Genomic DNA, 13792 nt, shown 5'->3' with positions numbered 1-13792 from the left:
TTGTACTCACGAGAATATTAGATGTGTAATTTGAGCAATAGCAGTATATAAGATTTCTTTGTCAATATCTGTGCTTCAGAGAAGCATGGGATTTATGTTTCCGATATTAAGATATTTTGTATATATCCCCTGCCAAATTTTGTGATATAAGCGGCGAATGAAGAATACAATAGCTACTGCTTCCTAATTCGGGATATCTAAACTTATGGTACTTTATGCAGATATTGAATCAAATGTCACTACATGCATGTAGTTTTGTGCTATTTCGTTGGCTTAGGTTTTTGGCAGGAATTTGCTTCTGAGGGTTTGTGACCTTGTTTCTTTGGTCAAATTGTAGGTCTGGTTTCTTGGTCTAGAGGTCTATGTGTGCATTCTCTAGGCGTCCAGGGAGCTGCAATGGACAGCGTACATGCTTTCCAGGACTTTAATTGCATACCATAGTTACACATAAAAGCCACGACATTAATCACATAACAGTTTGAAATAGTTCAGCATGCCTTCATAACATTGGAGATATTCCAACTGTGTTCATATTTGTCACTAATCCTGGATGACTTTAATTACAGTTCTCAGACCCTCTCCTTTAAGCATGTGATCAAATGCCTTGTTGATGTCAGCAAAAGAAACCTTGTCTGTAACAAATTTATCCAGTTCAAGCTCCTGCAAATTTAACAATCAAGGAAGGAAAGATTAAAACCGTAATTATAACTCTAATTAGATATGATAAGCATAGATTGCTCCCGTCATGGTACGGACAAAAAAAAAACAACTGGGAAATATGACCACACAGTATTATCTACAATTATGGTTTGAATAAGCTGTTACAACTATGTTATGAAGTCTTACCCCATTCAAATACATCTCTACAAGGCCTGGCAAATCAGTACGAGGCTTATAATTTCCAAAGAAGGTTCCTTTCAACGTTTTCTCGCTCAGAAAGTTTACAGGATTCGTTTTAAAGACTGCGTCTGAACGAGGGACCCCTGTTAAAACGGCTACACCCCAACCCTGCAAAAACAGAACTCTGATATCAAACATATGCATTGCCTGCATTTTCTTAATTAAATCGAAGCAATCAGTTTAAACTTTAAAGCTACAGCTTATAAATGAAATGATTGATGTATCTTAAACCAAAGGAAACCAAGAGCTAGTACATCATGGCAGCATTCCAAAGCTTGAACCATGGCCTCAATACTCCCTGTGCATTCGACGCTGCAGTCCACCCCTCCATCAGTTTTTTCCGCAATTACCTGTAAACATTTTTTATAAGTGTTTGGAAATTAAGAGTCTTGGATGGTGAATGAGTGCACTCCATGCGAAAACTTAAAATCTCCCCCACCTAAGTACTAAAGTACCACACTAGTCAAAAGCAACCAATACTCTGATCTGGGAGAGAGTTTGATGATCATTTTGGGCAGCTCAACGTACCTGCTGAATAGGTTTTTCGTACTCTTTAGGGTTTATAAATTCCGTTACTCCAAATTGTTTTGCTGAGAAAGGAAAGATTACAAGAAAGGGTTAAAAAGGCAATTCTACAAGTCAACATATCAACATATGTACACAGATTTTCCAATAATGGAAGTGGGAAATATACAATTACCTCGTTCATATCTCTCATTATTGAAATCGATTCCAATTATTCGAGCAGCTCCTGCAATTCTTGCACCTTCACAAGCCTGCGTAGTTAAACTCGGGTCAGAAGGCTAACATATAATTAAACTCTACCCTCATCATATTGGTCCCAATGAAAATGCAGGTAGGGGAAGTGAACAGAATAGTCCCTAGAAAAAGGTTTGAGGACTTTAAAACTGCAACATATACTAATATGCATACAGTGGAACATAAAGAGGGCACTTGTTATTAGTACTTACAGCAAGCCCAACAGCCCCCAGGCCAAATACTGCTACTATCGAACCCTTCTTGGGTTTGCCTGCGTTCAAAGTAGCACCCATCCCTGATTCCACAACAGAGAAGAATTTTACACAACAATTCCAGTCAAAGAAACCATTATCTTTACACTGGACATTAACGTCTGCTCATTATCACAAAAGTAACAACAATCAGAAAACCGTGGGCCTGCATAAGAGTCCCATATTACAGAATGAAAATGCATATAGATAAAGATTACTCTTAGGCAGCCAATTTACCTCATAAGCCTGATTGATCTTGTGACAGTGAAGGAGATATCAGCAAAGCGTTTACCTGTAACAACATAGACTCGTTTACTTGTAACAATGAGGACGATGGTTCTCGAGCTCTCCGCCGATAACAACCCTCCGCCCATAACAGAAATGAAGGCCATGTTCCGCCCGTAACTGAAGGATGAAGGCCATGTTCCGCCCGTAACTGAAGGATGAAGGCCATGACGAGTAACTGAAGGAGGAAAAGCGTGACGAATATCACGAAATGTGCACAGATGTCAGTAGAGAGCGGCCCTAAAAAAACTGTGCACAGATGTCAGATGTACATTTTCGTCTGAAGAATGCCAGGTGTCAATCTCTCAAAAAAAAGAAGCACGGAAGACAAAGGGAAGGGAGAAACCCATCGATGGCATAACTGTCCACGTGTCAACACGGGAGAAAAAGGAACGACGAAAGTCTGTTCCAAAGGGAAGGCCTATCGGCCTAAATATCTATATTAATGGTGTGGGGTTTAATTTTTATTAAGTTTATTATGTAACACTAACTCGAAAATTTGATTTGTTTTACTAAACTCTGTGATTATATATATATATATATATATATATATATATATATATATAAAAATATTTTTTATTTTTATTTTATAATTTCAATAATAAATATGTTATAGTATTAGAATTATTATAATGCTCAAATTTTTTTGAAAGATAATTTTTTTGCAATTTATTTATTTGGTTAAATAATACTTTTTAGTTTTATTTGATTTAAGAATTTTATTGTCAAAATAAAGGTTTTATAGTGTTTCAAATTTTGCAATATGTTGGCATAGTGTCATTTTCATAATTGATTCTTATTCTCAAATCCATTCAATGAAATTTAACCCCTAAACTTAATAAAACCTAAATTTCACACAAATCAACTAAAATAAATTTCATCAATTAAAAAAATAAGAAGAAAAAATATATCTAACACCTCACAAATATTTGTGAGCATGTCGCTGACGTCAAGCATTATTTGTGAGCATGCTCAAGCATCCTGAGCATGCTGTTGACATCAAGCATGGGTATGCCGCTGATATCAAGCATGGCAAGACCCGTTCCTCTGCTTTGGCGGAGCATGCAAATAAATCTAAGCATCAATCCTGTATTGAGGTGGCCCAAGTCGTTGCTAGGGTTAGTGATTTCCATCATCATAAATTGAGGGAGGCCCTAGAAATTGAAAAAAGACCCAATAATTTGAATAGAGATGATGGTTGGAATATTAGTAGAAGTTGGGTTCCTGTACTGTCCTCCTAGTTTGTTAAGTTTCTTTTTGGGATTTATTTTGTTTATTTGTTTCTGTATGTAGGTATTGACGTCCTTTTTTATAATATTTGTTGTTGATTTATTCTTCATTAGAGTTTATTTTCTTAATCCTTTCTGTTTTTTTATGTATTTTATCATCCTATTCGTTATTAACTCCTTTTAGGATTTTTTTATTTGTTTAATGGGCCTGAGCCCCATATTTTATTGTTGACCCCGTTTTATTTATTGATTACTTTTCTTTCGATATATATATATATATATATATATATATATATATATATATATATATATTCTATTTATTTATATATTTCTTTTGACATGTGTATATTTTTGTTTTATTTGATTTATGTTTCCATTAATTATTTGTTTATTTTATTTCCATTAATTATTTATCAAATGAGATTCGTTTTTATAATTTTTGACTCAACTTCTTTTTATTTTTTTTGTTTTTGTTTTTTTTAATTTAAATATTATTTTAGCTATTTAATATAGCAGTTACTTATTAATATTTGTTTTTAATAAAGTAATAAATTAATATCACAATTTAAATATTATTCTTCAAGAACTAGTAACATTTGGTTTTAATAAATTAATTTAAATGTTATTTTTCAGAAATTAGCCTTTTAATATATCCATGACATATTAATATTTTTAATAAATTAATAAACTAATACAATTATTTAAATATTATTTTTCTAAAACTAGTAATATTTGGTTTTAATAAATTAATTTAAATATTATTTTTCAAAAACTAGTCGTTTAATATAGTCGTTCTCTATTAATAGTTTTAATAAATTAATGAAATAATATCATTATTTAATTTTTTTTTTAAACTAGCCATTTAATATAACCATTATTGAATGATAATTGTTTTTAATATATTAATAAATTAATATCATAATTTAAATATTATTGTTCAAATATAGCCGTTACTTAAAATTATGTCTCTACATTGCTCTCTATTTAAGTCTTTGCCATGGTCTGCCTCTTCATCTGGTCCTAATGATGAACCACACTTGTTGGTTTAGTCTTGATGATGAACCACACTTGTTGATTTAGTTCTGATGATGAACCACACTTGTTGGTTCGAAACGCGTCAACCAAAAATTTCTCTTATGTGATTTCTACCAAAAGACTTTGCTTAAGTTTCACTTCTCTAAAATATAGAATAAGTCTCCAAATTACTTAAAACAATAAAATTCCAACCTATTTCTTAAATAACAACATGTACATGGTCAATTGATGGAATAAGTAACTTTGTACAAAGTGCTACAACTATTTTATCAAATAAAACAATAATCTCATAAAATACCACAAAGGTCAACTTAAAAGCATGTTTCTAGAAACTTGAATCCAGTTTGTTAGGCCGAAACTTTTACCGCTTATACTAAATTCTTATAGCTATAATACAATACTAGCAATTGTCCCAAAAGGTACAAAGAGAGGCCGATAGGATTATTAATTTGGAATTGTAAAATTTAGTAGCAAATATTGCAGAGGGAAATCCCATGATATTACAGAATGAAATCCCATCCTATTACAAGTAAAACTGAGAAATTTCATATACCACAATACAAGTAAAACTGAAACCAATCTTGTAGAGTGAAATCCCATCATATTACAAAATGAAATCTCATTATATAGGATTTATTAGGGTCATTACAGAGAAAATTAACATAAGTGGAGAGCTGATTCAGAAGGTATGACATGGACTCTGTAGAGTGAATGCCCTAATCTTGTAGAGTGAATACCATCATATTACAGAATGAAATAGAAGTCTAAAGGATTTATCAGAGACATTACAAAGAATGCTATCACAGTGGAGAGCTGCTTCACAAGGCAGGACATGGATTCTGCTTATTCACCACAGAAACTCTTGTTGTTGAAGATGAGAAGCAGCACAAAAGTAAGTCATTCCACAACTACTACAAACTTACAACAATATTAACATCCTGCAAATATTCTCATCTATGAGGAGCTTTGGGGGCCTATAGATTACAAGAGAATAGCAGAAATTCTTCACTAAACATGTTAGTAGCGCACTGATCATCTTGGCGGTTGGAGACAGAACTGGTGTTGAAGCTCTCTTTCCTCACAAACCCAGCAGGGGCTTTCTTGTCATAATTCTGAGTACAAAATTTGACTGTCATTTTCTGCATCTTTCTATTTATATACATTGTTTGAACTCCTGTACAAAATTTCCCACAGAAGAGAAACAAAAGATATTACAATCATATTGTAAGAGAAACAAAAGATATTACAATCATATTGTAAGAGAAATGATCTGGCTACTAACAAATGAAAACCAACATGAAATGATGATTCAAGCACTACAAAGCTAAATCCTAGTTTTCAAAATACATTCTGTATTAACTACATGTGGGCATCAGACTGTCCTTGTACAGTGACTTAAGCTATTTGGCTAGCAAGAAATGAAAAGAATTCAAAACAAAGATGTTATTCCTAATCAAGTTTGACACAAGAATAGATATATAACAATAGTGTGGAGTTATTTCAACGAGGCTTGTCAAGGTAATCCCAGCTATTGTGGATCATGAGGCATTACTTTAAGAGACAATTACGAGATCAGTTTCAAAGTAGAGCTGTAGGAGATGGATCAAACAACAGAGCAGAACTTTATGCTTTTTGGTAGATTCTGAAAATAGCAATAGAGAAAGGTTTAAATTGTCTACAGGTGATAAGAGATTCCAAACACATTGCAGAGAGGTCAAATGGAAATTTCAATCAGGAAAATTTGCAGCTGGCCCATCATTGGACGGAATCAGAGAAGCAAGGAAAAATTCCATGTCATTATCTTTTCAGCATGTCTGCAAGGGATAAATATGAAGGCTGATATATTGTTCAAGTAAGCACTGAGGATGCAGAACAGATGGATGGAGATGATTGAATACCCCATCTGGACCTTCTCATTCAATCTATTTCTAATCAAGCTATTATAGTAATGACCTTTTGGATGGCTGTTTTGGAAGCAGTGTCAAAACTTAAACATCATACTTACCCTAAAATTATTATAACTGTTTACATGCTTTCCAGGACTTTAATTGCATACCATAGTTACACATAAAAGCCACGACATTAATCACATAACAGTTTGAAATAGTTCAGCATGCCTTCATAACATTGGAGATATTCCAACTGTGTTCATATTTGTCACTAATCCTGGATGACTTTAATTACAGTTCTCAGACCCTCTCCTTTAAGCATGTGATCAAATGCCTTGTTGATGTCAGCAAAAGAAACCTTGTCTGTAACAAATTTATCCAGTTCAAGCTCCTGCAAATTTAACAATCAAGGAAGGAAAGATTAAAACCGTAATTATAACTCTAATTAGATATGATAAGCATAGATTGCTCCCGTCATGGTACGGACAAAAAAAAAAAACTGGGAAATATGACCACACAGTATTATCTACAATTATGGTTTGCAAGTGAGTGATACCTGTGAAAGATTTCAAATAAAATGTGAATATACCCTGCTTTGATGCAGCATATCAAAATTTCTCTAGACACTAAACAGGCAACCAAAGTTTTGTGCAAATACCCTGATGAAGGAACCCCGCCAGGCCAGCCAGTGACACCCAAAGAAACGGATAGTGGTAGACTTGTAGCGCTACTTTCTGTTCTGGTTGTCATGGAAGGCAATAAAGCTAAATCTGTTTATACAGCACAAGAAATGACAGAAACAATAAATATGCATTGAAACAAAAGCAATTAAGGAAAATAAGTGAATCCCCGCTAGCAACTTAAAAAGAGCAGATATATTAAGTTACAGAATCCATTTCAATTTTATTGAAATGCATTCCACCTACCAGATCCATCTACTGTCTGATCCATTAAATCTTCCACAGCTTTTTTGGCAGCTCCCTCCAGCATTTGTTTATCCACATCCTCCTTTTCCCTCTTGCTCAAATAATCTGTTGGTTCTCCCGTCTCCCCAACTTTCTCATTGTTATTTTGAGTATACCAATCTTTGCATTGCTCATGCCCTGTCTCTACAATAGATTCCTTAGTTTCATCGTAAATTTCGGTATTCTTAGCTTTGGGTACTGGTTCATGATTATCATTATCTTGGTTTGACGATGCATTTTCAATAACTTCTGGAACAGTTATTGAGCCCACCTGCCAATGAATAGATCAGGTAAAGAGCTATATACATCGTAGCATGAAAGTAACACATATGCCACCACAGCTTGCCATCCACATCCAATTGCCACCCCTGCAATCACAATACCTTTATGATGTCAACGAAAATATAACCTAAATATAGCAAACATCAACTACCAGCTTTCTGCTGCAAATAAATTGTTGATACTGAAAATTCCAACCTGAGAGAATAGGTTGGGTGCCATTCAAGAGAACAGATATTGCAAGTAGAGGTATCAATGCATAGACTGCGCGTATAACCACACTGGTGCTTGTGAATGCCATGGCAAGTTCTTTCTTCAGTATCAGAATCCCAATGGCAAGTATGACACTTATTATGAAGCAAGTGACCACCACAACTATAACTGAAAATCTTGCAGTTTTAGGTCTCCTGGCTCCCAGCTCATTACCCACTCTTATACTGCAAATAATATAAATACCACAATAAAGAAAACCAATTTCTAGATACAGCAAATGGGAAAAAAAAGGTATACCATGCTATATAAAACCGCTGAATTTATGTGAATTGCAGTTTTGCCCAATATTGGAGAATCCTACCTCCAGGAGAGGGGTCAATTGTTTGACCCCTCTGGCGATGGTCAGATTTAAAGATATTCCCAAAATCTGCAATAGCCATAAAAATGCCCCAATAAAACAATATATTACTATAAATCATAAATGTATACCTTGCAGCTGTACTGAGACCCAACATTGCCATCAACTCCCAGTTGTAATAATTCATGCTGCATATATGTTCAAAACCTGGCACGTTAGAGATATATTAACTGGCATAGCTATCTAACAAAGTTGGGACAATGCATAACCTGGCACGTTAGAGATATATTAACTGGCATAGCTATCTAACAAAGTTGGGACAATGCATAGGCATGGAGCTTGTATTTGGCTTTAAATTAGTTAGGTTTAAATGGGAAAGTCTCATACCAAACATAAATGGAATCCAGAGCGACCTCTGCATTTGGCAGCCAACCCGATACAAGCACCAATACTTCAATGTACCATATTTCCAAACTGCAAAATCAGGTGTGGAACAAAACAAAACTTGTCAAAACAGGCTAAGCTATTATGTAAACACCCAGATATAATTTAGATAGTTTGTGTATCTTCCAAAGAGTATTAAGGCATACGTTAGCATAACAGCCGATGCCAGAGTTAACTTGAAGTATGACCAGAGTCCTGTGAAGGCCTTCAAGGTGAAGCCCGTCCATGTATGCCTGCAGTATGGGCTATAGAATATATACAAGGCAGTAGTAATGACCAGAACCCACCAAGTCAAACTCACTATTAGGCTATCCCTAGCAGGCCAAATCCTAGCTTGTCTACTGCCACCCAGGTGATCAATGTATGGAATAGACATGTCCCAACAGCAATATAGGCAATAGGGGCCACTATGTTCTGAGCCTGCAAAAACCTCTGCATGGGGCAATTGAGGGCAAAAGCAAACAACTGAGGAATAAGACCTTTGGCAAAAATACCTCCTGCAGCAGAGATTTCTTTACTCTGCCCTATGGCAATCAATACTGGATCTGCAAAATAGTAGAGGATGCCCAGGAGTATTGCAGTTCCAGTCATTATTATCATGGACCTCTGGCAGATGACTAAACTTCTCCATCCGAGACGCCGCCCTCATGGAATCCACGTCCAGTTCATAAAAGGCCTCCACCGCCTTAGAAATCAAGTGCTCATTTTATAGATATAAGAAAAGTCAATTTATTGATATTGCAAAATTCAACTATTTGATTTGTTTATATTGATTGAATTTTGAAAATATATAATTCAATCTCTAAAATATATCCGCTATCATGAAATAGTTATAAGCTGATATAAACAGAACAGATCCCTCGATGATAGAAAGTTTAGAGTGAAGAAGAAAACGTGTGAAATTTTTTTGTCCAATTTTAATTGGAATGATATTTACAGCCACTATTTTCATGTGAGAGTATATATATATTTTCACTATATTTCTTAGAAATAAAAAATTACATATATGTAGTTACATATTTTTAATTTATTTTCTCAATATTTCTATTTTAAAAAGAAAAAAAGATGAACATTTCAACAATTTGGAAAAATCACAAAAAAAAAGTTTTTCCCTCAAATGAAAGTGTAACTATGACACTTAAATTGATTGGTACAACACATCATAGAAATTTTGAGAATTACAAAAATTAATTTTGAACATTCTTTTAAGAAAAAAGGGCAGATGCATGCAGGGAACTGTAAAAGAAAATTGCAAGGACCTGTAAAATAACGAATAAACCATACAACTTTTAACTCTCATGAAAAAAGTGATCAAAACAGCTATTTCTAATAGCAAAGAAGCCAAAGACAGCCATCGTCACATAAATACAATTCAATATCCAGGTTGGACACAATTATGTGTACAATATGTCCAAAAAAGAATTCAAAATAGATAATACATGATCAGAAGCTACAAGATTGTTCCCGGCCTTTCTTAAATTAAACACAAGCAACCCATTTAGGACTGCCCATTTAACTTCCAACACACATGAATATATCCGTAAGTTGCAAAAGCGACTACCCTAAAGCTTACCATCAAATCAATTTCAACTTTTGTAGTACAAGCAACTTCAACTGGGGGTGATGGCATTGATCTGTGAGCAACATGGATAACATTGTTAGAATAGCACATCAGTGGCATTTATGCTAGACCAACATATTCAGAATTACAAAGGCCAGAAATTAAACTTACCTTTCCTCATTTTCAACTTTAGTCATGTCTTCTCTGGCAACAGAGCTCCCAACAACATCCTCGCTCTTGTCAGCAACAGCTACAGATTCTTTGGTACTTGTGTTGTCCACCAGTGCATGGCCACTGACTTCAATTCTATATGATTTTTTATCACTCGTTGCAGAGTTATTGTCCACCGTTTGCAATTGTTTAGTTGGCAAAGATGATACTGGCACAGCAGTTGAGGTAGAGGAGCCAGTTGCCAATGATATCTCTGGGACTACTATTGATCCTGCTGAAGGTATTCTGGTAGACTGTGTCTGTTGCTGAACTTGTTTGGCATCAACAAACTCTGTAGCAACTCCCAATGAAGTGGCCGATATGCATGGGCTAGTAGCAGTTGATGCCACTGGTTTTCCCCCAACCTTCACCTTTGAGCCATGTGGCCGTTTCTTTTTGGGTGCTGCCAATATAGTTAAGTGAAATGAAAGTAGTTAAGTGAAATGAAAGAAGATTTTGGAAGTAAAATAACACAGCTAAAACATAGCTTTGAATGTATCAAGTCCGCACTTGCAGTGTTGGGACCACAGAGCATGGGAATTAAGCTGGGATTATAACCTAATTCAATTAATTGTAGATTAAGAAAGAATTGTCTTCACAATGTGGATTCAGTATCTACAGGAATAAGCATCAAAATCATACCTCCTGAGTGAACAGGAGTCTGAGTTGATGATGGGGAGCTGGCAGCAGCAACAGATGGTCCAAGACCAGATGATGGAGCGTGCTGTATAGATTGAGCTGATGTTGCATCAGATGCAGGAAATAATGAAGTAGCACTTGCTGGTTCAGGTTTCACCTCAGGCTGCCACTCTAGCTTTGGATCCACCTTAACTTCACGAATTGGCTCATTAGGTCTTGCTTGATTTACAAACATCCTTGCAAGATCATATAAAGTTTCTGCAACTTCCACTTCCTGCTTTGATGGGGATATCTGCATGCATTAATCAAACCTTAGCATACAAGCATGATCATGAGCGACAGGCATACCATCTTTTAGTAGTAGAACAAATCATGGTAAGCTTGAGATCCCCCAAGCAGGTAAAAAGGCAGGTTCCCAGTTGTTGAGTATCCACCTATGATGCAAAGGAATATCGACATCACTCATGCCTCTCTACTGGAGGATCCATAAAATTGTCAACATTTGTACAAACAAAAGCAAGTTCTATGTGTTACGCAGAGTATCACGTGTGTAACCTCCAGTCCCACCAATATTCAACTTAATCCTGTGTTGCTTTTGTCTCAACTGTTATGCTTCTATGAGTTTAACAGCTCATAATTAAATAAGGAAATATTTTGGGCATCTCCTCTAATTTTGGTAACTGATCAGTCTTCAAAATCTGGAATTTTTTATGTTGCTAAAGGAGTATTAATCCAAAACATTGATTACCTCATTAGGACTTATCATTTGCTAGACTTGATTCCCTTGACCAGTATGAACCGTTGGGTGGGGATTATAACAGTTCACTGCACAAGCCTATTTGCTGGGTTTCTTTGTCAAGAAGGAAGAAGAAATTAAATTATCTTTGTGCACAAAATGTAGATTGGTTGTCTACACCCCGACATCCAGTTTTAGTCCTTCCAATCAAGTTCATTAGCAGTCACTTTCAATGCAAATACATGATTTTTATTGTGTAAATGGATGAAAGTTAAAATTTCAATCCTTTCCCCTATCATCCACGAATGCCCCAATACAGTAAGCAAATGTTTGATAAGAACAATCAAAAATCAAATGTAGTTAAAGTAAGGCAAAGCACACCTTGGCTATTTTGGCAGCCCTGTGCTTACTGTGATTGCTGGACTTCTGCAAAATACAAGAAAACGGTTTAATGCTGTATTCAATGAATAACAAAGCTGAGAGACCAAAAAAACACAATACGAGAGCAGTTGAATCTACTAACCGCCCTTGGGGTTGCTGATTTGAGAGATGAATCTTCAAAAGATGCCTGCTTTGAATTGGTTGGTGGGAGCCTAATTCTTCCATTGGAGGGCTGCTGCTGCTGCTTCTGCCTCTTCTTGGAGTTGGAACCGCCATCACTCTCATTCGCGTGATGCCGAGGAGGACTCTCCTGGTACCGCTTCTTCATCGCTATTCCAATCCAAATACCAAACCAAAGTAACAGCAGGTACCCCATTCAAATACATCTCTACAAGGCCTGGCAAATCAGTACGAGGCTTATAATTTCCAAAGAAGGTTCCTTTCAACGTTTTCTCGCTCAGAAAGTTTACAGGATTCGTTTTAAAGACTGCGTCTGAACGAGGGACCCCTGTTAAAACGGCTACACCCCAACCCTGCAAAAACAGAACTCTGATATCAAATAGCAGCCAAAAATAAACCCTTCGGATCTGCCAGGCACGACATCGTCATCTAACGTAAATCCGATGCTCAAATCCCATCTATTATACAAATCCAGGCCCTTTCTTTCGTCTCTGTCAAGAAACTGATAGTCTCTGTCAAGAAACGGATAACGGATCTCCAGCAGCTCAGAAAAGATTGTAAGGGAAGGCGTCCAGGGGATGGATGAGGCCGATATGCAGGCCGATATTCCTGAACAAAGACGAAGAGCGGCAGGTGTCTGAGGTAGTCGTTTCCTGAACGAAGACTAAGTTCGCCAGGTGTCAACCTATAGTAGTTTCCTGAACAGAGACGAATTTCGCCAGGTGTCAGCGTCAGAAGGAGTAGGACGACGAAAGGTCCCTTTCAAAGAAAGGCCTATCGGCCTAATTATCAATAATTAGCTAATATTATAAATATTTTTTTATAATGAGTATTAATTTTAATTTTTATAATTTAAAAATACAATAATTCTAAATATTTTATTAAAAAATAAATAAAAAGTATTATAAAACGGAAAAAGTTAATGATTGTATCTCATTATGTAATTCGGTATAGTATCTTAATTTTGTATATCCCCTTATATTGAGTGGATATAGTATCTTAATTTTGTATATGCCCTTAAATTGAGTGGATACATCTGAGAGATGTTAAATTATATAAGTAATTAAATTACTCACTAATAAATAATTACACGGCTGTTAAGATGACACAGTATGAAAAGGTGATTGCAATAAGAAAACCCACTTGGAAAAAGCGGATGAAATAGAGAACATGATTTTGGGGCAAGCGTTGTAGTAGTGTGATCATTGATGTTGTTACCGGTTAATATTAGTGAGGTGGCAAGGCCCCGAAAAGATCTGGCGCTTGCTTGCCATTTTTTTTTATAGTCTATGAGACAGATTAATATAAATTAACAATTTTATGTTTTGGAATTATGATTTATTAATTTTCTTTGCTCAGAATGGAATCTTGAAAATAATTTCAATTTCGTCTTACGAGTGTTAAATGGGAGAGGTTAGTTCTCTACAGAAGCATCATGGGCCTTCTTTTTTTCTTTATATATATATAGGTACATATGT

General features: G+C 35.5%; 3 protein-coding genes and 1 pseudogene across 5 annotated transcripts; all 4 read right to left on the bottom strand.

Moving 5' to 3' along the window:
* Window positions 1–441: 441 nt before the first annotated feature.
* On the bottom strand, window positions 442–2179 carry LOC149209221 (alcohol dehydrogenase class-P-like). The gene is made up of 7 exons (XM_089394241.1): window positions 2148–2179; window positions 1872–1954; window positions 1601–1676; window positions 1429–1490; window positions 1155–1250; window positions 847–1008; window positions 442–660 (listed from the first exon to the last, which is right to left on the bottom strand). Exons 2-7 carry the CDS (start codon window positions 1950–1952, stop codon window positions 541–543), a joined length of 597 nt encoding a protein of 198 aa, XP_089250367.1. The 5' UTR covers window positions 1953–1954; window positions 2148–2179; the 3' UTR covers window positions 442–540.
* Window positions 2180–5521: 3342 nt separating this feature from the next.
* On the bottom strand, window positions 5522–7671 carry LOC149209220 (uncharacterized). Of its 3 annotated transcripts, XR_016252842.1 has the most exons (4): window positions 7275–7668; window positions 7007–7118; window positions 6577–6739; window positions 5522–5633 (listed from the first exon to the last, which is right to left on the bottom strand). XR_016252842.1 is itself a non-coding variant. In XM_089396312.1 (3 exons), the coding sequence occupies exons 1-3, from the start codon at window positions 7336–7338 to the stop codon at window positions 6649–6651; spliced, it is 267 nt and encodes an 88-aa protein (XP_089252438.1). In that variant the 5' UTR covers window positions 7339–7664; the 3' UTR covers window positions 6235–6648. The 3 variants fall into 3 exon arrangements, 2 of the variants coding, with proteins under 2 accessions (XP_089252438.1, XP_089252437.1); XM_089396312.1 differs by lacking the exon at window positions 5522–5633 and having other exon boundaries at window positions 6235–6739; window positions 7275–7664; XM_089396311.1 differs by lacking the exons at window positions 5522–5633; window positions 6577–6739 and having other exon boundaries at window positions 6856–7118; window positions 7275–7671.
* Window positions 7672–7722: 51 nt separating this feature from the next.
* Window positions 7723–8409, bottom strand: LOC149209219 (protein DETOXIFICATION 41 pseudogene; annotated as a pseudogene).
* A 1403-nt stretch (window positions 8410–9812) lies between these two features.
* LOC149209218 (uncharacterized) lies at window positions 9813–12713 on the bottom strand. The gene is made up of 5 exons (XM_089394240.1): window positions 12277–12713; window positions 12135–12179; window positions 11021–11309; window positions 10340–10781; window positions 9813–10241 (listed from the first exon to the last, which is right to left on the bottom strand). Exons 1-5 carry the CDS (start codon window positions 12508–12510, stop codon window positions 10106–10108), a joined length of 1146 nt encoding a protein of 381 aa, XP_089250366.1. The 5' UTR covers window positions 12511–12713; the 3' UTR covers window positions 9813–10105.
* Window positions 12714–13792: the final 1079 nt, after the last annotated feature.

The sequence above is a fragment of the Pinus tabuliformis genome, chromosome 1_2, assembly GCF_031772625.1.
Source record: "Pinus tabuliformis cultivar Carrire ecotype Pingquan chromosome 1_2, CPIR1, whole genome shotgun sequence".
In the NCBI taxonomy this organism is placed as follows: Eukaryota; Viridiplantae; Streptophyta; class Pinopsida; order Pinales; family Pinaceae; genus Pinus; species Pinus tabuliformis.
This window is presented reverse-complemented; position numbering and strand designations above follow the sequence as displayed.

What these genes read in the sequence shown, in the direction of transcription:
- LOC149209221 (XM_089394241.1), bottom strand. Translation starts at nt 1,952, where the DNA reads ATGGGTGCTACTTTGAACGCAGGCAAACCCAAGAAGGGTTCGATAGTA. An exon ending in ACGAAAAACCTATTCAGCAG is followed by an intron (nt 1,251 to 1,428) that starts GTACGTTGAGCT and finishes AAATGTTTACAG; the next exon opens with GTAATTGCGGAAAAAACTGA. An exon ending in TAGAGATGTATTTGAATGGG is followed by an intron (nt 661 to 846) that starts GTAAGACTTCAT and finishes TTAAATTTGCAG; the next exon opens with GAGCTTGAACTGGATAAATT.
- LOC149209220 (XM_089396311.1), bottom strand. Translation starts at nt 7,338, where the DNA reads ATGCTGGAGGGAGCTGCCAAAAAAGCTGTGGAAGATTTAATGGATCAG. An exon ending in TCAGACAGTAGATGGATCTG is followed by an intron (nt 7,119 to 7,274) that starts GTAGGTGGAATG and finishes CTGTATAAACAG; the next exon opens with ATTTAGCTTTATTGCCTTCC.
- LOC149209218 (XM_089394240.1), bottom strand. Translation starts at nt 12,510, where the DNA reads ATGGGGTACCTGCTGTTACTTTGGTTTGGTATTTGGATTGGAATAGCG. An exon ending in AATCAGCAACCCCAAGGGCG is followed by an intron (nt 12,180 to 12,276) that starts GTTAGTAGATTC and finishes TGTATTTTGCAG; the next exon opens with AAGTCCAGCAATCACAGTAA. An exon ending in AAAGTTGAAAATGAGGAAAG is followed by an intron (nt 10,242 to 10,339) that starts GTAAGTTTAATT and finishes TGTTGCTCACAG; the next exon opens with ATCAATGCCATCACCCCCAG.